General features: G+C 35.8%; 3 protein-coding genes across 3 annotated transcripts; all 3 read left to right on the top strand.

The window, feature by feature from the left end:
* Positions 1-1,939: 1,939 nt before the first annotated feature.
* Positions 1,940-2,671, top strand: LOC131074341 (replication protein A 70 kDa DNA-binding subunit A-like). The gene has a single exon (XM_058010935.2). The coding sequence runs from the start codon at positions 1,940-1,942 to the stop codon at positions 2,669-2,671; it is 732 nt and encodes a 243-aa protein (XP_057866918.2).
* A 24-nt stretch (positions 2,672-2,695) lies between these two features.
* Positions 2,696-3,451, top strand: LOC131874063 (replication protein A 70 kDa DNA-binding subunit E-like). Its single transcript, XM_059217281.1, has one exon. The coding sequence runs from the start codon at positions 2,696-2,698 to the stop codon at positions 3,449-3,451; it is 756 nt and encodes a 251-aa protein (XP_059073264.1).
* A 9,096-nt stretch (positions 3,452-12,547) lies between these two features.
* LOC131074342 (uncharacterized) lies at positions 12,548-14,202 on the top strand. The gene is made up of 3 exons (XM_059217879.1): positions 12,548-12,893; positions 12,986-13,054; positions 13,379-14,202. Exons 1-3 carry the CDS (start codon positions 12,720-12,722, stop codon positions 13,643-13,645), a joined length of 510 nt encoding a protein of 169 aa, XP_059073862.1. The 5' UTR covers positions 12,548-12,719; the 3' UTR covers positions 13,646-14,202.
* Positions 14,203-25,413: the final 11,211 nt, after the last annotated feature.

The raw sequence follows: 25,413 nt of genomic DNA, 5'->3' as shown, positions 1-25,413 counted from the left end.
GTCCTAAGTAGTCATATGGTGTCATTAGGGTTCACATTGTGTCTTAAGGGGTCATATGGTGTCCTAAGGGGTCATAGCACACAATATGACCCTTGACGACACTATGACCCTTAACAACCCCATATTGTGTCCTAAGGGGTCATATGGTGTCATTAGGGTTCACATTGTGTCTTAAGGGGTCATATAGTGCCATAAGGGGTCATATGGTGTCCTAATGGGTCATATGGTGTCCTAAGGGGTCATAGGACACCATATGACCTCTTAGGACACCATACGACCCATAACGACCTCATATGGTTTAGCATATTGGGTTATAGGGTCTATGGTTATTGTATAGGGTCGAGGATTTAGCATATTTGGTCATACGATCTAGGGTATTTGTTATAGGTTTGAAATGGTTTAATTTTTATGGTTGTGGCTATCAAGCTATAGGGTATAGAGTAGAAATTTATCAAAGGTTAAAAAATTTTAGTGGAAGTCATTTGGCTAGCGCCATATTTGGTGCTAGCGCTAGCCAAATGAGCTGCCTTAAAAACAGTTATATGGGACCCTTGACCCGTGATCCAAGCCCACATTCTCTCATTTTGTCTTCTTTTTGCGCATGATCAGACAAAAAAATGCTTTTTGTATGGTGTTGACATTTTATGCAAGGTTATTTTATACATTCCATTAGCTCTCCACCACCTTTTTATTCATTTGGCAACGTCAAAGAGGAAGAACATAGTTTTTTTATCAAATTTGAATAATTGAGGTAATATTTTCTTGTTTTTAGAATTCAAATACTTATTAAGTGTTATTTTGTTTAAATGTTAGAATAAAAGTGTGAGTTAAAATTGATTATAATCCTATTAGATTTACATTAGATTTAACAATGCATTTGAAGGAAGTTGCATAAGAAAATTATTTGTTTAGTGGTTTAAAACAAAATTTGCAATTTCATACATCCTTTTTAAGATCTTATGAAATAATTTTAAAAAGTAATACATGAAATAATTTCAATTTCATATATCCATTTTAACATATGCATAATTAGGACAGTCATAGATGCATTAGTACTGTCCTAACATAATTAGGACAGTCATAGATCCATTAGGACTACCCAGTTAATTTTTCTCATCTTGTGCATATATACCTTTGATAAGCTTATGTCATGTTGTGATTGTATTCTGATATAAGAACTACAATTCATCATGCGTATAATTTACTTTTGATTCTCAAAAGGTATATATATACAATGGCATCTTCAGTAGCTACCTCTGAATCCATAGACCACTCCACTATTGATAATTTAGCAAGGTAAATTATCAAAGCTTTTCAAAATAGAAAGCTTTTATGCTCTTTTTTAGGATAATTCATCTCTGTTTTCCATATCATCCTTTTCATTACCATATGTATCCTTTTTTTATAGCATAGTGCAAAAGTAGATGCATACTGTATAGATAACATGGCTTGATTACATAGTTTACTAACACAAGCTTTACAGTAACAAGTAGGGAAATATATGTGCTACTTGCCGTCAAAATTAAATCCTCTATATTCATATTAATTTTTGTAGGCAAAAACCAAAGAGTATGTCCCTACCCCTTTTGCAATTCAATCTATCAATGTTGGGGATGACCTTCCTTCAGCATTGCTACAAGTTTTGTCATTTCAGAAAATGCAAAACAGCACAGATGATATTGACAAACATAAATTAGTGTTATCTGATGGCACATACATGCAATTGGCAATCTTGCCTTCTAAATATGCTACTCTGATAGATTCAGATATTCTAAAAATAGGCACAATAGTCTAGTTATCGAGTTATACATGCTGATACATATGGAACACAAGGTAGGGAATCAACTATGGTTATTAAGAACAATATGTTTCATCTTTTTTTTTTTTTTTGTTTATGTATAATTAACAGTAATTTAAGAAGAAGCCTTTTTGTTTTCACATGACTATTGTAATACTTAGTCTGGAAGTGAAACAATCTGATTGCCCATTCTTTGATAAACCAGTATACATGTTCAAAGAACAAGAACCAGAAATGATGTTTGAGGACGGACCATCAACATCTAAACGATCTCTTCAGTTTGCAACTAAATTGCCATCCCTACAAACAACAACTTCTGAAAATATAAGCCCTATCAAAACTTTGAATCCATACCAAAATAAATGGACAATCAAAGGGAGAGTTACTCATAAATGTCCTATTAAGGCATATAGTATAGCAATGAAAAATGGCCATGTGTTTAGCTTTGACATTGTTGATTGTGAGGGTTCTAAAATTAGAATTACATGTTTTGATGAGATAGCTAAGTTACACTCTAACCGTGTAGACATAGGTTCACATTATATTATTTCAAAGGGATCTGTTAAGGAGTCAAATGCAAGGTACAACAAACTAAATAGTCATTTAGAAATCACCTTGTCTGATGCATCCATACTGAAACATTGCAACAACGAAGAACGGGCAGATCAACAAGGTCCTCCTTTCACACCCATTAGTGAATTGTTTCATCTAACAAATAACACGTTGGTTGACATAATTGGTCTTGTTCTATATGTTGGAAATATCATTCCAATACACAAGAAAGATGGCAGTCAAACACAAAAACGTGTTGTGAAAATAAATGATCTATCTGATTCAATAATTGACATCAACTTATGGGGTCCAATGGCATAACAAAAAGGCCTAGACTTAAAAAATATGTTGACCAATGATAGTGTGGTCATCCTTGCTTTGTGTAATGCTCATGTTGGTTATTTCAATGGGAAGCTTATAAACATAACAGCTACAACGACATTACATATCAACCCAACTTTTCAAGAAGCAGAGATTCTAACATTAAGAGGAAAGGACCCTTTGCATGTTGTACCCTTTGTTGCAGAAACTATCCACATAGATGGCAAATATACTAGAATGATAATTTCCTCAATCCATGAGTGGATGAGCATCAAACCAAAAACAATTCAGACAGCTTTGCTAGTTGTTCTACGCTTTGTAATCGTAAATGACCAAAATTTGTATTACGCAGCCTGTCCACTGATAGTCAATGGAAGGCCTTGCAAGAAAAAATGTACACAACAAGTTGATGATTCTTGGTTCTTCTCTAGATGTAAAATGACTATGCAAGACTGTAATTATAGTTACCTCTTACCACTAAAGTTACAAGATGCCACAGGTACTCTATGGGCAACTGGATTTGATGAGGGTAGCATTCACTTGCTACACAAAACTAAAAAACAGGTTTATGCATTACTAGATGATGCAACAACAATAGAGACACCTTCCTCACTGATTAAGAGACTACTGCCACATCACTATTCATTCACACAATTGGTTTCTACTGAGACATATAATTCAGAATCAAAGATGAAAGTGACAGTCAATAAAGTCGCTCATGTTGACTTCAAAGTTGAGTGTCATGCAGTACTTGTAGAAATTGGCCGCCTCAGTACATAGACTTAGAATGATAATGCATATTTTCTCATTATTAAACTTTGCAGTTTACAATACAGTTATACCATTAGCTAATTTACATATTTAATAGTTTTACATATACAAACAATTACATTTTACAAAGACAAGGTTGCTTCTATAAATATCTATATGAACATTTCTTACATCTACCGATTATTTCTTTGAAAGTTTTTCCTCTAGACACAAGTTATTTGCAGTCATAGTCATTACTTTTAAATGTGCTGACACTATGTTGTTTGCAAAATAATTATACATATATGCACGTATATCATTGTTTTTTTGGTCTAATATCTATCTGTATAACTATACAACACCACAATTATTCATACTTATAGAATTCCATAGATATACAACAATACTTATATATGTACATAACTATATATAAGTACTCATAGTTATAGTTTTTTTGATATACACATGTGTAGTTATATATGTGCATATGTTCATATACAAAACTTTGGATTTTTAAATGATATGTATATGTACATGTGTATATGTGTGCATACATATCTATGTATCAGAATTTACTATAGTTGTGCATACCTGTATTAGAATCATGGTTCTAAAAACAAGAAACAACTAAGAACAACTAAGAACAACAAACAATTATACATATATACACTGATAAATATATATATACTATTATTACTCATAGTGTTAGTTTTTTTGATATATACATGTGTAGTTATATATGTGCATATGTTTGTATGCAGCGCTTCGAGTATTAAATTCATATGTATATATGTATACACACATGCGTATGTATCAAAAAATACTATATCTATGCATACCTATATTACAATGCTACCTTTTCAAAATCCAAGTTGCTAACAGCAACAAGTCTACGCATTACAACACTACAAAGTCAATTTATGACTTTCCAGAACCCATACATTTCAAGTAAATTCATTTACAAGTATATGAATATGTGTGCATATAAGTTGAGTGAACGAGAGCAACAAAACAACACAACAGATCACTAGACATACAAATAAACACAACAAAAGCAATTTACATACAGAACAAATCCTCTGAAATCACATAACCATAGATGAAGCAATTTTTCAATTCTCATACATTCTTGATACATACTTCAAAGTTAACCACCTTCAACTATGAAAATTCTGACATACCTCTGCTCTCTTTCAAATATTAGATATCTATTCAGTCTTGCCCTCAAGAAATTGATGCTATCAAATTGGAGAAGTGAAACCAATAAAACTTATTATGCAAAGAACAGAGCCGATATCTCCAAGAAATGACAACTGAGGCGTCATGCACTACATAGACCTTCCAATAACTCAGGAAAGTTATTAGAAATAGAAAACAATGGTGTTAAGCAAATTAATCTCAATCAAACATTTTCTACTGCTCCTGAACTTGTTGTGAAGACTGCTTTTCAAAATACGTTGTCTAATTTCTGCAAAAAGATTGATATGTTGGAGGTCATAGAGCCATGTTCTGTTTGCAAAGAAATGTATGTGGGCATGACTATTAAAAAAGTCAATCACGTACTTATGTACATGAGATGCTATGGTGAAAAAGGCCTCCACCACTTCTAATTATCAAACAATATGGACCCAGGTGAGCAACCTTCTATTTTAAAGTGTCTCTCTCAAGTAGAAGAAATGCTCATATCAAGAATTGCCCCTATTTTACAAGTAACAAATGCAAGGGGAGGGAAATACAAATATTTTGGCCATACAATAAACTTTCCACAAGATATTTCTAAAATTGCAATAATATTACCTCGCCATATTAACCAATTAGAAATTCTAATTGTCTGTAGAACCAATTTGCAAGGATTAACTTATGACTGTTACATGAATAGATTTCACGTCATGAATGCATTGACTTACAAAATGAAACATGATCAATACTACAAGGATGTAGTCATTGATCTAGATGCAGTGCATCTATTGCCAGAGGAAACCACTGACATTACAGAGCTACTGCATTTAGTGCATTCCCTGCAAGAAGATATTGTTGAAGATACTTCTACTCTACTGAATATTAACAACGAAGAACAAATAGGGGAGAATAGTTCCTCATTTATCCCACAACTATCATCATCAATACCAGAACTTGATGCAATCAAAAACATCCTCCATCTAGATAACAGTAACAACAACGTTATTCCTTGGCCACAAATTAGTACATCGCCTATCAATGAGTACAATACTGAGGGCCTCCTTTCCATGGCATTCCCAACACTTTTCCCTTCTGGAATAGATTTACCACTACAACAAAGAACAAGGCAAGTACATTTACATGAATATGCTTTGCACTTGATCAAATATTATGATCAAAGATTTGGGCAACATGTTCGCTTTAGATATTATATCTACAATCTTATGATGAGACATTGATCCGAGCAATCAGCTGTTGTCTTCATTAAGACTAATCTACAAGATAGTCTTCCACACAATCTTCATGGCCTAAAGGAATACTTGCAAAACACACCATCAAGTGAATTACCAAATCATATCATGCGATATGCAGCATCATTGTGTGGTACACACGCATTTTGGAGCAAGTCCCGGCGTGACCTTACCTCAATGATAGAGCAGTTAGGTGCACCTACATTGTTCTTCACCTTAAGTTCAGCTGATACAAAATGGCCAGACTTGCATAAGTTATTGCCAAAATCAAAGTTAGCTACTACACCTAACAACAGAAGACAATTTACTGAAAATTTAGTCAATAATCCACACATTACAGCTTTATACTTGCACTTAAGATTTCAAATCTTTTGTGATGAAGTCATTGCCAAAGAACTGAAAACTATTGACCACTGGTACAAATATGAATGGCAACACCAAGGATCTACACATATACATGGCTTTCTTTGGTTGCCAGAAGCACCAAATATTGATAAACTTGACTGGTCAGATCATGCAAGTATCCAATCAGTTAAACTCTTCTTTGACCAGTACATCACAACATGGAATCCACGTCCTGAAGAAGCTCGCTTGAACAGACAATATATGCTTGCAATTTCAAATCCATGTCTTGCAGATATAGAGATCATATCCAAGTCAGATCCTTGCACTGATTACACTGAGTTACTCAATGTTGTTCAATGGCATACAAAGTGTTTAGAGTATACCTGCTTGAGGAAAAAAAACTCAACCCTTCAATGTCGGTACAAAGCTCCTTGGCCTAATCAACCAGAATCCTCACTGATATTAGACCACAATAATAACCCATCATACAAACCAGCAAGGAATGATAACCGGCTAAATGTACACAACCCAACAATGCTCGCCATATGGAGGGTTAATGTTGACTGCCAGCTTGTCTGCTCCAAAAAAGCAGTTCTACAATATATTTCAAAGTATGCATCCAAAACTGAACAAAAGTCAGAAAGTTATATTGATATCTTGAAACGTATAGTTGAATCAACAAATTTAGATGATACAATACTCTTAGCATACCAAAGGCTGCTCATGGGAATTATTGCTGATATGGACATTAGCGCACAAGAAACTTATCACATGTTGTTTAAACTCCCATTGATATCTTTCACATGCCAATTTGTAAACCTGAATGTTGGGAAAAAAATCTTCCAACGTATAGCTAATTGTGATGAAGAATCTCAAACCTCAATATCTTACATCTCAAACTACATGAAACAACCATCATAATTAGCAAACCTGACTTTGCTTCGTTCAGCCCAGCTATATACATACTCTGAGCACCATAAATCATGTAAATGGATGAAAAGAAAGCTACTCACAATTGTAAATGTCTACCCACAACACAAATCTTTACCTTTAGAAGAGGACAGCAGTTTTGAAAGTTTCTATTGGAGTGAATTAATTCTTTACAAACCATTTTGAATTATTACTCTGCATATAGGGAGCTCAGCTGAAGAAATAATCATAAATTGGAAAGATCTTCAAAGTACAGATTACATCCGGTGGCATGTAAATGGTTTTGAAGAACACATTACCACAGAAAATGGCAAAGACCTACAACCAGAAGATATTCGTCAATCAACTCATGAAGATTTGTATGAATGGGAGTTTTTGTCACAAATGGGAGCATCAAACAACTTTGACGTTGTTGCTCTTCAAATGCTTGGGAAACGTTATTTTGATCTGCAGTTTGATTGGACTTTTTCTATACCTGATGAACCACTGCATTCAAAATCATCTCACTTTATTTTAACAGAGAAAAGACAAGCACCCCACAATCTTGCCAACCCTCATTTAAATGCACCTACTAACTATGAGCTTGCACGAAACCAAATGATTGCACTTGATATTATTAAAACTCATGCTGAACAGAACCTGCATTGTTCACCATTATGATTAATCAGTCAAGGCACAGCAGGTACTGGAAAATTATTTCTTATTGACTGCATACACAGATAGTTAAATTCAAATTCAGAACATGCACAATACCCATTGCTTGTACTAGCACCAACAGGTGTCTCTGCATATAATATCCAAGCAACCACAATCCAAGCTGCCCTCTGTATACCCATTCAAGAATACAAACCCTTAACAGGCCATTCCCTATTAATGTTTGAAGAGCAATGCAAACACTTACAGTATATTTTAATAGATGAAATGAGCTTTGTTGGCCCTCAATTACTCATTAAGATTGATAAAAGATTGCGAGAAGCTTTTCCCAGCAGACAGCATGAATCATTTGCAGGCATCTTAGTGATTTTGTTTGGTGATCTTGCACAGCTTTCCCCAGTTATGGATAGGCCATTATATTCATCTCACTCAACAACACTGGCTCTATGGCACACATTCAATACTGTTGTCACCTTGGATATTCCATTTTGTCAACAAGGCACAAGTTCTTCACACATAAGATTTCATGAAATATTGCTTAATATCCGCAACTCAACACCATTGCAAATAGACTAGGAATCCCTCCAGTTGCGGTCAACCCATGCTTTGACACTTGATGACAATAATCACTTCAGCCAACAGAAGCATTTGTTTGCAACAAATGCAGCTTCAAGTGCACACAACATAAAAATGTTAACACAATTGCACTCACCCATTGCACGTGCAACAACAATCATTGCACATCAAAGAGATAAGTAGGCACACCAAGAAGAACAACTAGCATTTGAAATTCTTCTTTCTATAGACCATGAAATTATGCTTATTGCAAATTTATGGATAGAAGTTGGCCTTGTAAATGGTGCTTTGGGTCAAATCAAACAAATTGTCTACGATGCAGCTTCCAAACCACCTGATTTGCCAAAATATGTCGTTGTTCTTTTCGAACATTATACTAGACCTTCATGGGATCCACAAAATGCAAAATTTGTCCCAATTCCACCAATTACTAGAGGAAACCGAACACAAATTCCACTTGCAATGGCATGGGGCATTACTATTCACAAATCACAGGGGTTGACATTAGACTTTGCCACAGTTGACATTGGAAAAATAGAGAAACAAGGCCTAACATTCACAACACTTTCAAGAGTAAAAGCAATTGAACACCTACGTATACAACCAGGCTTCACCTACCAAAGGTACTCTCGATTGAAAGGTGCAACATCAATAGTACTACGGAAAGCAGAGGAAGCCCGCTTGCTGTAGGTTTTGCACAACATAGAACAAGCATACCTACAAAACAAACACAAATAGGTACGCAAATCACATCTTCATTCTGTTTTCATGTATTGTATATCTTTTATTCAATGTATCACCACAAAGCAATATTTTTACTTTTCAGGATCAACAACACAATTAATGTCTATGGAAGTGAAGAGTCATTTTACATGGCCTAGGTATGCAACAAAAACTTCCTATTCAACAATTCTATAACTTTCAACAAATTTTTCCCCTCCTATTTGTCAAAAATTGTTTCTCATACATTCTTATTTATCACAGCTCCCAAAACACTTTTAGTTTGCAACGCACCTATTCACTTTAACACATATAATGGTTTGTGATGTTATTTACTCACTGCATCACTGTTTATGTTCTTTAAATGTTTGTAGATTTCACCACTTTCAGTGTGCAACAAACCTATTCACTTTTACACATTTATTTGTGATGATGTTTCCTCACTCTGCCTCTCTTTACAATTACAAAGTATTATACTATTTATCATTACCTATCTTGTCAAAATTAACAATCCTTTACACTTTCAAGTTCTTTTGATTGAATAATTCAAATTTTAGTAAACAATAACATCATATAAAATATACTTTGTGAAGGTTAGCTTTCAAAAAGAACAACATCCAATACACCAAGTTCACTAATTTGAAGGTATGTAACAGTCTTCAGATTTTATGTGCTCTACTTTCAGCTTTCTTGCTTTGTTTATGTTCTTTAACTATTTGTAGATTTCACCACTTTCAGTGTGCAACGGACCTGTTCACTTTAGCACATTTATTTTTTATGATGTTTCCTCACTCTGCCTCTCTTTACAATTAGTAAGTATTATACTATTTATCATTACCTATCTTGTCAAAATTAACAATCTTTTACACTTTCAAGTTCTTTTGATTGAATAATTCAAATTTCAGTAAACAATAACATCATATGAAATATACTTTATGAAGGTTAGCTTTCAAAAAGAACAACATCCAATACACCAAGTTCACTAATTTGAAGGTATGTAACAGTCTTCAGATTTTCTGTGCTCTACTTTCAGCTTCCTTGCTTTGTTTATGTTCTTTAACTGTTCGTAGATTTCACCACTTTTAGTGTGCAATGGACCTGTACACTTTAACACATTTATTTGTGATGATGTTTCCTCACTCTGCCTCTCTTTACAATTAGTAAGTATTATACTATTTATCATTACCTATCTTGTCAAAATTAACAATCCTTTACACTTTCAAGTTCTTTTGATTGAATAATTCAAATTTCAGTAACCATTAACATCATATGAATATAACAATTACAAATTGTAACCACTTGTTCAATGCATTTAATTTTCAATAATGATGTACTAATACAAGGTTCTCACTTTGTTTATGTTCTTTAACTGTTTGTGGACCTCGACAATTTCAATCTGCAATCTCAAGAATTTCAAGGTATGTAACAGTCTTCAGATTTTCTGCACTGTACTTTCAAGTTCGTTGCTTTGTTTATGTTCTTTAACTATTTCTACATTTGACCAATTTCAGTTTGCAAGGTACATGTTCACTTTTACACATATAATGATTTGTGATGGTATTTGCTCACTGTGACGCTCTTTATAATTGATAAGTATTGTACTATTTATCATTACCTACCTTTTCCCATTAACAATCCTTTACCACTTCAAGTTATTTTCAATCAATAATTAAGCTTTCAGTAAAGAATAGTATCAAATGCAGCAAGGTCATTGCTTTAACGGTATGTAAACCTTACTTACTTGTTCAATATATTAAATTACCAACGTCTATTTGCAAGCTTCTTACTTTGTTTAGGGTGTTCAAATATCCATCCACGTGTTAACTTTTACACGTATTATGCTTTCTCAAGGTTTTGAATTTGTACCTATTATTCAATTCAACATTAACTGCCTTCTCTCTTTAACACCAGTTCACGCTTGCAGGTTCTCTTCACTGAACAAATTAGCTTTCCATAAAGAACAACAGGTAAATCTTTTCAGATTACAAAAATAATCTTAGGTAGATAAGAATATCATAACCACTTGAAAAAATTAACTTCCTTTCACATCTTAAACCAAATTTAATTATTATTTTCATAAAGTTCAGTGCAGAAAAGATCCCTCACAACAAGCAAATACTCAAATGAATCATACAGGAGATTCCAATTCTGCAATTACACATCCATCAAGTAATATATTTCTAAAAACTACTAACTTTCAAATTTTCAAGATTTTCAAAGTTTTTATCTTCACCAAAGTTATATGTTATCCAAATATAACTTATATAAATGAAACAATGATGCAGGTCTTTCATCATATACATCACATGGAATTCAACAAAAGCCTATACAACATGCTGCTCTTACTAGCATTGGGGATGGAGGGTGGATAACAATAATACTCTAGGTCCGACAAAAAAAACTGGTTGGAAATAATATAGCCTACAAAAAAAAATGTAAAACTATATTCATGACATATTCTTCAAGTACATCATGCTGCATACACCAGCATGGGGGATGGTGGGTGGGAATTTTTTTTCAAATTTGGGAACAACCATTGGTTGGGTTATGTACACAAAAATTGTCTTACTGTGCAATTAACTCTTTGCCTTTAATAAAATTGACCACTCAATATCACAACTGTTGATATTTATAACTCTAGAACATATATCAGCTCATGTCACTTTTCCTCTTACTTTTATTGTCACTCTCATTTATTAGGGACTCTTACAGAAATTTTTTTTCAAATTTGGGAACAACCATTGGTTGGGTTATGTACACAAAAATTGTCTTACTGTGCAATTAACTCTTTGCCTTTAATAAAATTGACCACTCAATATCACAACTGTTGATATTTATAACTCTAGAACATATATCAGCTCATGTCACTTTTCCTCTTACTTTTATTGTCACTCTCATTTATTAGGGACCCTTACATTATAAAAGTGAAGAACTAAGTAAATCAGGACGATACGGCATGATAGTGATGTGACATTTACCGTTAAGTAATTTGTATGGCTCATTCATCTTCCTCCAAACCTACTGCCTTAACAGTCAGACCTATCGGCCTCGCACTCCCCCTGCAACTGCTAGTGTTTATTAGTCTTCATTGGAGCCTCAATCTCTCTCATCTTTATGAATGTGTTTCCCTACCCTTATAAATATCTGTATTAAGTAAAATTAGATAGAAAATATTCAATTAAAAAGATCCCCGACAACTATGCCTCTGTGCCATAGTGCACTAGAAGAATTGCTTTAACTAAACTCTGAGATCTTTCAAACTCTGACGTCTCTCCTTTAAACTGAACATAAGACAACATAACACAAATAATTTCTGGTACGGAGCCTCGCCAAGCGTTAGCATTTCCTTGGACATCTTCAAACTTATTGCAGTGGCGCACATGGCCACAAGGCTATCTCTATACTCTGTCCTCTTTACACTCCATGTCTCTCTTTCTATGGATATTTTTTTATGGGTTTCTGCGTTTCCGTCCCTTCATTCTCAGCGCGCAAATCCAATCAAATACAATCAAATATTCACGCCACCTACGCACACGCCATTCAGTGCTGTATTTGCATTACTTAAACTCCACATTGATCCGTAACGAAACCAATCTGTAACTTCTGATCAACCAGAAATCTCTTCTAAAACATCCATATCTAAAATGGTTGTTTCCAATGAGAGTGGTCATAGCCAGAGCGTGTCTTTCGGCATCTTCAAACCCGAGGAGGGCTGTAACATTGAGGATGCACTTGCCTACATGGCCACTGTGGCTACTCTTATCGAAAAGACCCACAACATTACAGTCACTATTCTCAGATGCCTTGATTTTTCATGGGTATGTACTTTTTTCTATCTTTATATCTCCCTGACCATTTCGTTTATTCATTTATGTGTTCTAATAGTCCCCAGATTTACTTATTTATGCAGACTGCTGTTTTTGCAGCAGGCAAAGATGAATCCTTAAATGAAGATAAATCGACCTCAAATCTACCTGAGGTATGTTAGATATCCATAGTCTTAGATGAGAAGTAGTATGTTTGAGATGGGTCAGGTTTAAATTTCATGTGTTGATTTTTATTTTTCTAATTAAAATTATTCAGATGGTTCATTTGGAATTATGCTTATTTAAAGTTGAATCTATTAATAGAACTCATAAATGAATTCTATTAAAAAATGAACTTGATTTCAGATAAATTATCTACATAGATTATATTAAAGAAATGAACGAAATTTCAGATGAACTGCCCAAACAAATCTACACACTGTCCTGATTAAATAAACTGATTAAGTGACCTGTTTGGGACTTTGGTGCAAATGCAGGCAGCTGCATTCACCAAGGGATTGAAGTGTGCAGTGAGAATAGTTGACTCAGGCTGGTTCCGCTTCACTTCACCCGAACCAGGTAAAGGGGTGCCGTTTGCAAAGCTCTCAGTTGGAGACATCGTGAGTATGCGTCGAATATACTGCAGTTGGAAGAGACAGGAAGTGCTCTCTTACTCCTGCCTCGCCATTCTCAGATCTTATTTTAACTGCTACAAAGGAATGATTTCCTTGTCTTTCTATGACTCCTTAGATGGAAGCAGATAATTGGTCTTGGAGTGTGGGATAGAGTAGAATCGGCCTTAGCTCTGGAAAAATATCCTCACAGGAATCCTGCACTGCCATATTGGAAAGATATGGGAGCAAAGAAGCTCGAGTACAATTTGTGCCAGGTTGTCTATGTGACCTACAGAAGTGGTGCCCAAAATAGCAGGCCAGGCATGGATAACTTGACGGTCGTACAGAGGGAAGCCATTTTAGAAGTGCCTGGTCTGTTTAGGGTTGCTTCGCTCTCTGGGAAAGGACTTACACCTTCTAAGCAGTGCCCTTGCATGGACCCGGAAGTGGAGATTAAGGGAGCGAGTATTCTGGAAGGGAAGTCAGGGAGGGATGATGCAGATGAATGATATTTAGGAATACAGTAATAGAAAGTAGATCGGAAACTTTCAGTCATATTCTAAAGACAACCCCTTAAAATTCTAATACAGGAGCTTTTGTTTTCTTGTTTGTATTATAAGTTTAGTTTTCTCATAGTTCTTACAACTATTCCATGAGACCACATCCTTGGTATTATCATAAGCTAAAGAGTTTATCTTTGTTCAATATATATATTTTTTAAGTAGCTTCAATTAATTGACAAGGATATTTAAGATTTTGATCATTCATGGTGGTGTTTGTTTGTTTGTTTTGTTTTTTGTTTTTTTTTGTTTTTTTTAAATTAATATAGAATTAGTAAATCTGTTAATACTATTTTTAACTAGAATATATTTATATATGTTTAACATTCAAATAAATATACAAATATTCAAAGGGTTGGATTTAATTGCTTAAAGCATTGAGTTCTATTTGTAGAGGCTTAAGTTCAAATTTCAAAGGGATATCTAATATGAAATTCTAATTTGTGACTTTTGGTCTTTTGAAGGTAGTTTCTAGTGTGGTTGCTCCAAAAGAGTTCATACTAGTCTTATGGTTGTGCTTGCAAGAGTTTCTATTGGTCACATGTTGATGCTCATACACAAGAATAATATTTGTTAATGATTAGCAATATAAAGAAAAATGCAAAAAAAAATTAAGTACTTTTTGAGAATTCTTATTTGTTTAATATTTAAAATAGTACTTACAACATATTACCTAAATACTAAGATAATGCAAATCAACAACGAAGGAAGTTCTAAAGATAACATGTAATATTCACTTTCTATCATGGCTACTTGAAAGCTGAAGATTTATTGCTAATAGAATGAAATATTTGTAAATAATTTTTGAAAGTGGGCTTACAAATTATAACTAATTAATATTATGCTAAGAAAAATAAATACTTAGAAAATAATCTACAACAAATGAGTGAGAAAGCTAAATTTTGATGGGTCTTCTAAAGGTAACCTAGGTCAAGCTGATGGGGGTTAGGTCATCAAAGATCCAAGGGGTAAAGTCATAGTGGTCTATATGAAAAATCCAGGATCCCAAATCTCCAACATCGTGGAAGTAATGGCGTCTTTCTTTGGCATCACTAATGCGAAATACAAAGGCTACCAAAAAATCATCATTGAAGGTGATTCAAAAATTGTAATTATGATGTTGCACATGAAAGTGAATCCTAGATGGTGGGTGGCAGATCTAATCACTAAGTGCCAAGATATGATTGCTACATTTGGCCACATACTTTATTTCATCACCCCTTTATAGAAGGAAATAATATTGTAGATAGGTTGGCTAACTTAGACCTATTTTCTAAGGGCCTTAGAACCTAGATTGTGTTGCACAAATTACTAGAAGGTGTTTCATGTCATGATCCTTGAAGACAATCATCTCAATGAGAATTAAATATTTAATTATTTCCTTATTAGTCTTTTTCCTAGCCATGTTGTACTACAATAATTTATTGGAAAGGATTGGCTTTGTTAAATCTTGTGATAGTTACGCTTTTAGTAATACCACCCTTTTTGTCTCTTTCCCAAACCTGTTTTAGATATCCCTCTCTAAGTCTTATTCTTGGTTTTATTGTGCATACTATGGGTAGGGACCTCATTTAGACAGAGCTAGACAATTGCAAAAAGTTTAAACAAAATGGGGTTCTTTGGAATTAGGTGGTGGAAGGAAATTTGGTGACCTAAGTTGAAGGTATGAAGGGTTACAACCCTACTATGTCTGAACATTTTGCTCAATCTTAGAATGAAGGTGAAGTTTAAGTTGGTGGGCTGAAATTCATTGTGCCTATGAAGACTATTGCAACTGCTACAGGTCTGGTGGTAGAAGGCACAACCTTTCCTAAGAAGCTGAAAGGTAACTACAAAGAAGATTTTAAAAGGTTCTAAAGCTGGGAGAAAAGTGATCTGTTTACAGAGTGGTTTCAATAGGAATGACTTACCTGGGATATGAAAAGAGGTGGTGTTGCTCCTCATGAAGTTCATCACCTTGGACAGGAGGTTCAAACGCTTACATTCACAACCTTTTGCTATGCTCAATCATTTAAGGTATGGGTTGAAAATGAATTTCCCATATTGGCTTTTCCCATCTATTTCGCAGTCCGTAGCTAGGCCAAAACCAAACATTTTATTCCCCTACTCTAAGGGTTTATCCTTTAGCTTTACAATATTCATCTAATTTTAACCCATACCAAAGGCCTGAATTTTAATCATTTTGGCCTTCTTTTGTGTATTGAGCTTTCAGACATTATGGAGTGCAAAGAGAATGTTTCCACTCATAAACCTAAAGGGAATCCTACCCAAGTTAACCCTAGAAAAATAGATAAATCTAAAAACCCCCCAACCTCTCCCACTATTGTAAAAATCATTGAAGAGACAAACAAAGAGGATAATGCCTCCAAGGATTTTACTTCCTCTTGGTCTACTAGGTTAGAGTGGACCCTGTACAACCATATTAACAAAGTAGATACCCCTTTCACCCCTTCTCCCCCCCCCCACCTTCATCACTAGTAAATTTGCAAAGAAAATAGGTCTTCCCTACCTATGTGGAGAAAGTTAACGAACTCTGTGACAACTACAATAAGAAACAAGATATTATCCTTTGGCTCCTAAGTTATCTTTATGTGGCTAAAAAGAAAATTAATAAATTGGGAGCCTTCACTCAAGCAGATTCTAGAGCTTCTAGCTGGGTAGTGGAGGACAAAGATTAGAGAGTTTATGAAGTGGCTAAAAATTGGCTAAGCTAGATAAATGGGAAGAAATGGAGGAGGAACTCAAGGGACTATATGAGAAGATTGAACAAAAAGAGAACAGAAAGGAAATGAAGAGATTTAAAGTAACCAAGTGTCCCTCTAAAGAAAAATGGAGGATGTGCTTTTGCAGAGGAATGAAATCTTTAAAAGGAACTTAGCAACTCTACATGTTATCTGGGAGGAGATCGAGAAGAAGAGGCATTTGGATTCTTCCCCTACTACTGGTTTGGAGGCATCAGTTTCGAGGGTGAAAGTGATTATGGATTCACCTACTATTTAGTTTGGAAAAAGATATAACAAGTGACTCTCCTTGTTCAATAAGGTGGAGTTTGTGAGTCAATATTGGAAGATTGAGAAGCCCCCCACCAGGTAGGCCATCAATTGGTGCCTTTGGTGGGGTTGGGTTTGTGTGTTTTCTATTGCCACTTTTTGGCACCTTATGATCCTATACGTACCCAAATAGTAGGGCATTATAAGGTGGATTCATTCTAGAAAGAGTCAAGAGTACGTCAATATACTTAAACATCAAACATTACATTTTTCGAAAGGTAATTTATATAGTTACACCTCATCTACAAACAAAAATGTAACTTTACATATTTTTTCTATTTTAGTATACCTTATATTTTCTACTTTTTGTGAATATTTTTAAATTATATATGCATTAATATAAAAATATAATTATCTTCATGAGTAATAATCTCTGACATGAATCACTAACACAAAAGGACCCACAACACATATTTGTATATTTTTGAAACAAAATAAATCACTCTTATTGTATAAAATTGTGTCATTATTGTAAGAGTTGATATAGAATTCTCTATACCATGAAATATTTAGATGAAGATTGTAGCCACCCAATATCTAATAAGTTCTATGAAAGTACAAGAAAGATCAAATATGAGATAATACTTCTATTTTATCAAAGGATGTAATTATATAATTATAAACAACTTGATTGAGATTACAAAGGAAAGTCCTTGGTTATGTAGGGTAAGGTGAGACATAGGATTGCATAGTATTATGACATGTATCATAATCTTATGACTTAACACATAACGTGATAATTATCTTATGTGTACCATATGTAAAATTATGTAGAAAATGTAAATAGGACTTAGGTGCTGAGATAGCTAGGTAGAACATATTTTTAACACGAACATCTCCCTTAAGAACAACTTAGTAAGAATGTGGATTGAAGAGGGGAAAATAGATTTGAAAGGTAAACTGATCAAAACATAATGAAATAAACATGTAGAATGCTAAAATATCATTAAAAAACCATTTCACCTTGCTATTTTACCTTCTCCTTCGGATTGAGCTTGATGAAGTGAAGGCGCCCCTTGATAATGCTCCACTTGATGTGCTCCTTTGATTGTTGGATGTGGATGGCTCCCCAATGTTGTGCACAAATGGAATGGATTTGAAAAATGATAAGGATGAGATAATCAAGTTGCCAAGATGATTTCCTGGGCTCAAAAGGGCAGCATAAGCTTACTGGATTTCAAGATGTTTTGAATGAAGGGATGGAGCCCTATTTTATAGGAAGAGGAGAGGAAAACGAATGGGTAGGATGAATTCAAGATGAAGGGCTACGATTTACTTGTGAGCTCACACAAGCTCCAGGAGCGGGTGTGGAGACCAAGAAATATGCCCTAAAGGCATTTCGTATCTCCACACTCTACAAGATGCATTGGAGGAATTAAAAATTCTCCAAAAACGGATATTATGGGGATTAGAGGAATAAAAAGGAATTAAAAATTCCTTGGGAGAAGGAAATGTCTAGAGGAATGTGAGATTTCGAAAATCTTACATTCATCTAGAAACAGAGCATTTACAGCTAGTGGCTGGATGAAAGGACAACGAGTTGACTTTGTGGCTAATCATAATGATTAGCCATTAACGACTTATTAGGAGGGGGATTAGAGGAAATGTTAGGTGGGATTTATATTTGTAGGAGAATTTGACTAGGAGAGAGAATGAGTAGAGGGAATAAAAAATTAGAAGAATAATGTTAAGTGAGTTTAGGGAGTTTCTAGAAGAATTTATTAGGTTACTGATGAATTAAGAAGATGATTTGTAGGAATCATGTAGGTTAACTAATTAATTGAAATTAATTAGCTAAGAGGAAGATTTGTGAGGATTTGATTTTTCAGAAGAATAAAGAAAGGGATTGATTTATTAAATAAATCAATCATATGCTATAGTGACAATATTAATTATATTTAATTAATATTGAGAAGAATTTTAATTAACATAATTAATTAATTAATTATGTGAGGAATTAAAAATAATTAAAATAATTATTTTTAAGTGTCTACATTTTGCCCCTCTTTGAAGCGAGGTGTGATGACGCATTGATTCAAAGAATAATCTTGTTTTGATGTTGATATTGGTTTGATAGGATGCCCCGGCTCTTGATTGATAGATTACTGAATGGTGATGCCCCCTCGGGAGGTCGATTGAGGTATTTGATCTTTAGAGTTTTGCGAATTTGATGTCCCGATAGGTTTGATGTGATGAAAAAGCAAGTTCTTTGATTAGCTTGATTTCTTAGGTTGGTAAAATTGAAAAATTTTGATTGATTCAATTGATAAGATCTAGATTCAGTTTGGTTTCAGGAAGAATTCATCCTATATAAGACAAAGATGATCAAAGTGTCTGGTTTCAGGAAGGATTCATCCTGTATAAGACATGATTGATCACAATGTCTAGTTTCAGGAAGGATTCATCCTGTATAAGACATGATAAGAGTGTCTGGTTTCAGGAAGGATTCATCCTATATAAGACATGATCGATCACAGCGTCTGGTTTCAGGAAGGATTCATCCTATACAAGACATGATCGATCACAACGAACGTCAAGTTTCAGGAAGGATTCATCCTGTATAAGACATGATAAGAGCATTTGGTTTCAGGAAGGATTCATCCTGTATAAGACATGATCAGATCACAACGTCTAGTTTCAAGAAAGATTCATCCTGTATAAGACATGATCGATCACAGTGTCTGGTTTCAGGAAGGATTCATCCTGTATAAGACATGATTGATCACAACGTCTGGTTTCAGGAAGGATTCATCATGTATAAGACATGATAAGAGCGTCTGGTTTCAGGAAGGATTCATCCTGTATAAGACATGATCAGATCACAACGTCTGGTTTCAGGAAAGATTCATCCTATATAAGACATGATCGATCACAGTGTCTGGTTTCAGGAAGGATTCATCCTGTATAAGACATGATTGATCACAACGTCTGGTTTCAGGAAGGATTCATCCTGTATAAGACATGATCAATCACAATGTCTGGTTTTAGGAAGGATTCATCCTGTATAAGACATGATCAGAATCAGAATTGATTATGCGAGGAAAAAAAATAGAGGAAGAAAAATTAGGGTGGAAGGGATAAATGAGGAAGAAATATGAAGCAGTCGTGAGGTATTTGGAAAGAAGAATATGAGATGTGAGACCGTGGAGGAAAATGGGGGTAATTGAGAACTCCATGGGATTATTGAGTTTAGGATTTGATGGAATGATGGTGAGATTTTGTGCACAATAAATGTGGAGAGCCAACCTAGTTTGATGTTGCCTTGAGTGACTTGCACCACTGATTATAGAAATCAGGATGCCATGAGAAACCCATGGCGTGGACTGACTCTGCAGACAAATGGGAATTTCTTGCACACAACACATCTTGCTCTCAAACACACCGATACATCTTGTACATGAGAAGGTAAGTGTTGATAAACACTAGTACCAAGTTGCCAGTTTATACAAGAAGGATCCAAAACATGCCATACTATGAAATATGCCCCAGTATGCACCTATCATAACATACCTGGATATGGAAGAACCTAGGCAGTCGTAAATAGTGGCAGTCGTAGGGCAAAAGATGCAAGCCTATATGAAAAGATCTAACAAAATCTAACAAGTCTCTTCCTTGCGACCAAATGATACCTCTTGCCAAGAGTAGAACTAGGATGGACTTGAGATTGTTTCTCAAGCCTTCTTGAAGCTTATACAGAGGCATAAAAGCTTAGTTTCACTGAGACGTTTCTTGTTCATGACTCAGGTGAAGACTCATCATCATACGCATGTTTTATTGGGAGGCGGAAAAGAAGGAATGTTGTGCATGGGTGGGCTAGATGGCAGATGATTTGTAGTATCGACATGATAGACAGTGGATCTGGTTATTTACCTTGGTGCCTGCACAGAGGTTTTCACTAAGATACTTGCCCATAGCGCCACGAATTGTTTTTCTTTCTTTTTCTGATTTTTTTTTCTTTCTTAATTTTTTTTGTATCATAAGGTGCCTATTTGCCAGGTTTGCACCAAAGTGACGATTTTTTCAGGATTTTTTTCTCATTTTTTTATTTTTTTGACAATTTAAGACTTTCTGAGGACTAAGCATAAAACCTTTTGAGGTGCATGATATTCATTGGATCATCCAAAAGATCGCCTTCAGGAGTAGCCAACTGATAAGCTCCTGATCCATATTTCATTATGATTACATATGGTCCAAGCCAATTAGGCTCGAACTTGCCTTTCTTTTCTCTTTCTTGTAGATTTTTCTGATTCTCCATGAGGACAAGATCACCAACTTGGAATTCTTGTGTTTTGACTTTTTTATGATAACTCATGCGCAAATGGTTTTGATATACCCGGAGATGATTCAAGGCCTTGAGGCACCTTTCATCTAACAATTCTAGCTCTTATAAGTGGACAATTCTGTATTCTTCCTCTGGTAGTATGTTTTGCAGTGATACCCTTAGAGAGGGGATCTCGATCTCAAGGGGAAGGATAGCTTCAGAACCAAATACTAGGGAATAAGGAGTGGCACCTGTGGGGGTGCGGATGGAGGTGCGGTAGGCCCACAATGCAGGATGGATTTGGAGGTATCAATCACGGCCTGCTTCATTGACTGTCTTTTTGAGGATTTTTATTAGGGTTTTATTAGAAGCCTCAGCTTGGCCATTGCCTTGGGGATAATATGGAGTGGAGAAGTGGTGTTGGATGTTGAATTTTTGGCAGACTTCTTTGACATCCTGGTTTTTAAATTGTTTACCATTATTTGTGATGATAACTTTTGGGATGCCATATCGGCAGATTAGGTAGTTCAGGATGAATTTGGATATTTGCTTGCCGGTGGTGAAAGTAAGAGGGATAGCCTCTACCCACTTAGTGAAGTATTCGGTGGTGGTGATAATGAATTTATGTCTGTTGGAAGATGAAGGGTGGATTTTTCCAATGAGATCGAGCCCCCACTATGAGAAGGGCCATGGTGTAATGAATGGCTACAATTCTTGTGACGGTGCATAAATCTTGTCGCCATGCTGCTGGAAAGGGATGCATTTCTTCACATAATTGTATGCATCTTCTTCCATTTTAGGCCAATAGTATCCTGATCTCAAAAGTTTTTTAGCCAATGTGAGTCCACTTGAGTGTGCCCCATAGATACCCTCATGTACTTCGCGTAATGCCCATTCTGCTTCTTGTTTATCTAAACACCTTAGGAGGGAACATCAAAATGCCTTCTAAACAAGGTGTCTGCAAGGATGGTGTAACGGGCACATCGGCGGATGAAAGTTTGTTGTTGGGTTTTGGTGAGATTTGAGGGAATGGTGTTGTCTTTGAGGAAAGTGAAGGTTTCTTGGTACCAAGGGGACTCTGGACCAACGAGAACACACACCATTTTAGATTCTGGTAGGTCGTATGCCGGTATAAACAATTGCTTGACCAAGAACTCACACTTCTGACTGTGTGCTGGCATTTGAAGGAGGCAGCCAATGGTGGCCATTGCATCTACAGCCCTATTGTTTGTTCGTGGGATTTGATCAAACTTGATTGCCGTGAAATGTTGTTTAAGATCTTCAACCATGGTACAGTAGGGAAGGAGTTTATCATCTTTTGTCTAGTATTCATCATTGACTTGTTTTATAATGAGCTGAGAATCACCATAAACTTGTAACTCCTTTATTTTCCAATGGATAGCCAAGTGTAAACCTATGATGAGGGCCTCGTATTTTGCTATGTTGTTGGTACATGCAAAGGCTATCTTGTATGATTTGGGGATGCCATCTCCTTGAGGTGTGACCAATAATATTCCTGCCCCCGATCCATTTTGAGTGTAGGAGCCATCAAAATACAATTTCCATGTGGAGGATGTGGTAACAGTCATAATGAACTCATCTAGTAATTCTGTGAGAAGAGGGTGACCACCTGGAAGTGGAGCTTCAACCAACTGATCTACAATAACTTGTCCCTTGATTGCCTTTCTATCCACATATTCGATGTCAAACTCACTTAGGAGCATGACCCATTTAGCCGTTCTGCCAGTGAGAATAGCTTTTGACAGGAGATATTTAAGTGGATCAATTTTAGCAATTAATTTTGTCTTGTTGTTTAGCATATAGTGTCGTAGTTTCTGTGTGTTGAGTACTAATGCCAAACATGCTCTTTCAATGGGGGTGTAGTTGAGTTCATATCCTACCAACGTCCGACTGATGTAGTAAATGGCGTGTTCCTTCCCTTGATCATCTGTTTGTGCCAGTAATGCCCCCAATGCCACTGTAGTAGCACATATGTACAAAATGAGGGGTTTTCCAGGGGTAGGTGGCATCAAAACTGGAGGTGATGCTAGATATTCTTTTAATTTTTCAAAGGCCTTTTGATAGAGGCAATCCCATTTGAATTTTGTGTCTTTACGTAACAGGTGTGCAAATGGATGGCACTTGTCGGCTAGCTATGAAATGAAACGCTTGACAGACTAGAGTTTTCCCTGGAGATTGCGTAGTTGTCTGAGAGTTTTTGGTGGAGGAATTTCCATAGTATCTTTTACCTTTGTAGGATCAACCTCGATGCCTCTACAGGAAATAATGAATCCTAATATTTTTCCCGATGTGACTCCAAACACACACTTTTTTGGATTCAACCGTAGTTTGTATTTTTCCAATCTTTCGAAGATCTGTTTTAGAATAGGGATGTGCTCTTGTCTTGTCTTGGAATTGCCTAGCAGATCACCCACGTAGTCCTCCATAATTTTGTTCAAGAGGCCATGAAAAATTGTTGTCATTGCTCGTTGATATGTAGCTCTAGCATTTTTAAGGCCAAAAGGCATGACCCGATAATAGAAAGTACCCCATGGTGTTGTGAATGCGATTTTATGCTAATCCTCATCTGCTATCCTGATTTGGTTGTATCCAGAAAACCCATCCATTAGTGATAGCATTTCATGTCCTGTTGTAAGATCCACAATCAAATCTATGTTTGGGACCAGGAAATCGTCTTTAGGACAAGCTATATTTAGATCTCAGAAATCTATGCAGATGTGGATGCCCTTAGCAGGTTTGCCGACAGGTACAATGTTGGAGACCCATTCAGTGTAGTCTATGGGTTTGATAAATTCTACGTCTAACAACTTTTAAAGTTCTGCCTTGACCAAGAGAGCAATATGCGGGTGCATTTTGTGGAGTTTTTGTTTTACAGGTTTTGCATCTGGGCGGATGGTGAGATTGTGAACCACCAAGGCAGGATCCAACCCTAGCATATCGGAATAGGACCATGCAAAATTGATTTTAACCTCTATAAGGAAGTTGATGAAGTCTTGTTTATCGATTTCAGTGAGGGATTTGGCAATGAGCACATTTTTCAGAATGACTTCGGTGCCCTTGTTGATGTTGTCTGTTTCTTCTATCAACAAATTTGATTTGTCCTGTGGAAGGTAACCAATGGTAGGGAGGTCAAATCCCTCATCGTCAAGTGCCTTTTCCATGTTTTCACTTTCAGATATGCCCTTTGTTTTTATTTCTTGTTCATCCAAAGGCGCCTCAAGGAGGTTTTCACCTAGGAAATCATATCTTTTTCTTTTATTATCTTTTTTGTGGATAAGGGAATTGACTTGACTACCAAAGTATCCCTTTTCGTGTAGTTGAATGCCCTCAATTCTATTACAATCTTCCATATTTTGCGCTGTTAGGAGACCAATGAGAGCATTATCGTCGACGTAGATATCTAAAGTGGGTTTGTCTCGTTGGCCCCAGTCAATGAGTTCAGGATGGACAAGATGTAGCTCATGTGAAGTGGGAGGGGTTACGGGGGTGATGGTATTGATGTAAGCATCGAAGAAGATATCTTTCTCGTATTCATAAGGCATTTCGTGGAATTCCTCTTCATCGGCGCTTTCGATATCCAAAGAAGGACTAGAAGGGGCACCGGCGATAGTAATCTTAGGCACTGGGGTGTACCCCAAACCTCTATTGTATCTGTAGGAGATAGGATTTATGGGTGCTTTTCTTCCTTTCTCCTCTAGTCCCAGACCGTGTCCTTTGTAACCCATTTTTCCAACTATGGCAAATGCTTTTGGGTACATTTCTTTGGATATTCTTGTTGGATCATCATCCTCTTCCCGGTACAGCCATGAAGAGATATCTGCTTTGAGGTTCTCATTATCAAGTGGGCCCCATTGCTGGAAGGTGGTATTTTGGCATTGCATGACTGGTTTCGGGTCCTTTTTTAGCTCTTTTGGTTTGCCAAATGACTTAGGAGAGAGAGGGAGGTTGCCTATTAATAAGATGTCCTCCAATTTATATTCTCCACAGCCATTGTCCAAGATCTTGATTTGATTATTTGGTTGGGAT

The sequence above is a fragment of the Cryptomeria japonica genome, chromosome 3 (assembly GCF_030272615.1).
Source record: "Cryptomeria japonica chromosome 3, Sugi_1.0, whole genome shotgun sequence".
NCBI classification, from domain to species: Eukaryota; Viridiplantae; Streptophyta; class Pinopsida; order Cupressales; family Cupressaceae; genus Cryptomeria; species Cryptomeria japonica.
Note: the sequence above shows the minus strand (reverse complement) of the source record. Positions and strands in the feature narration are given on the sequence as shown.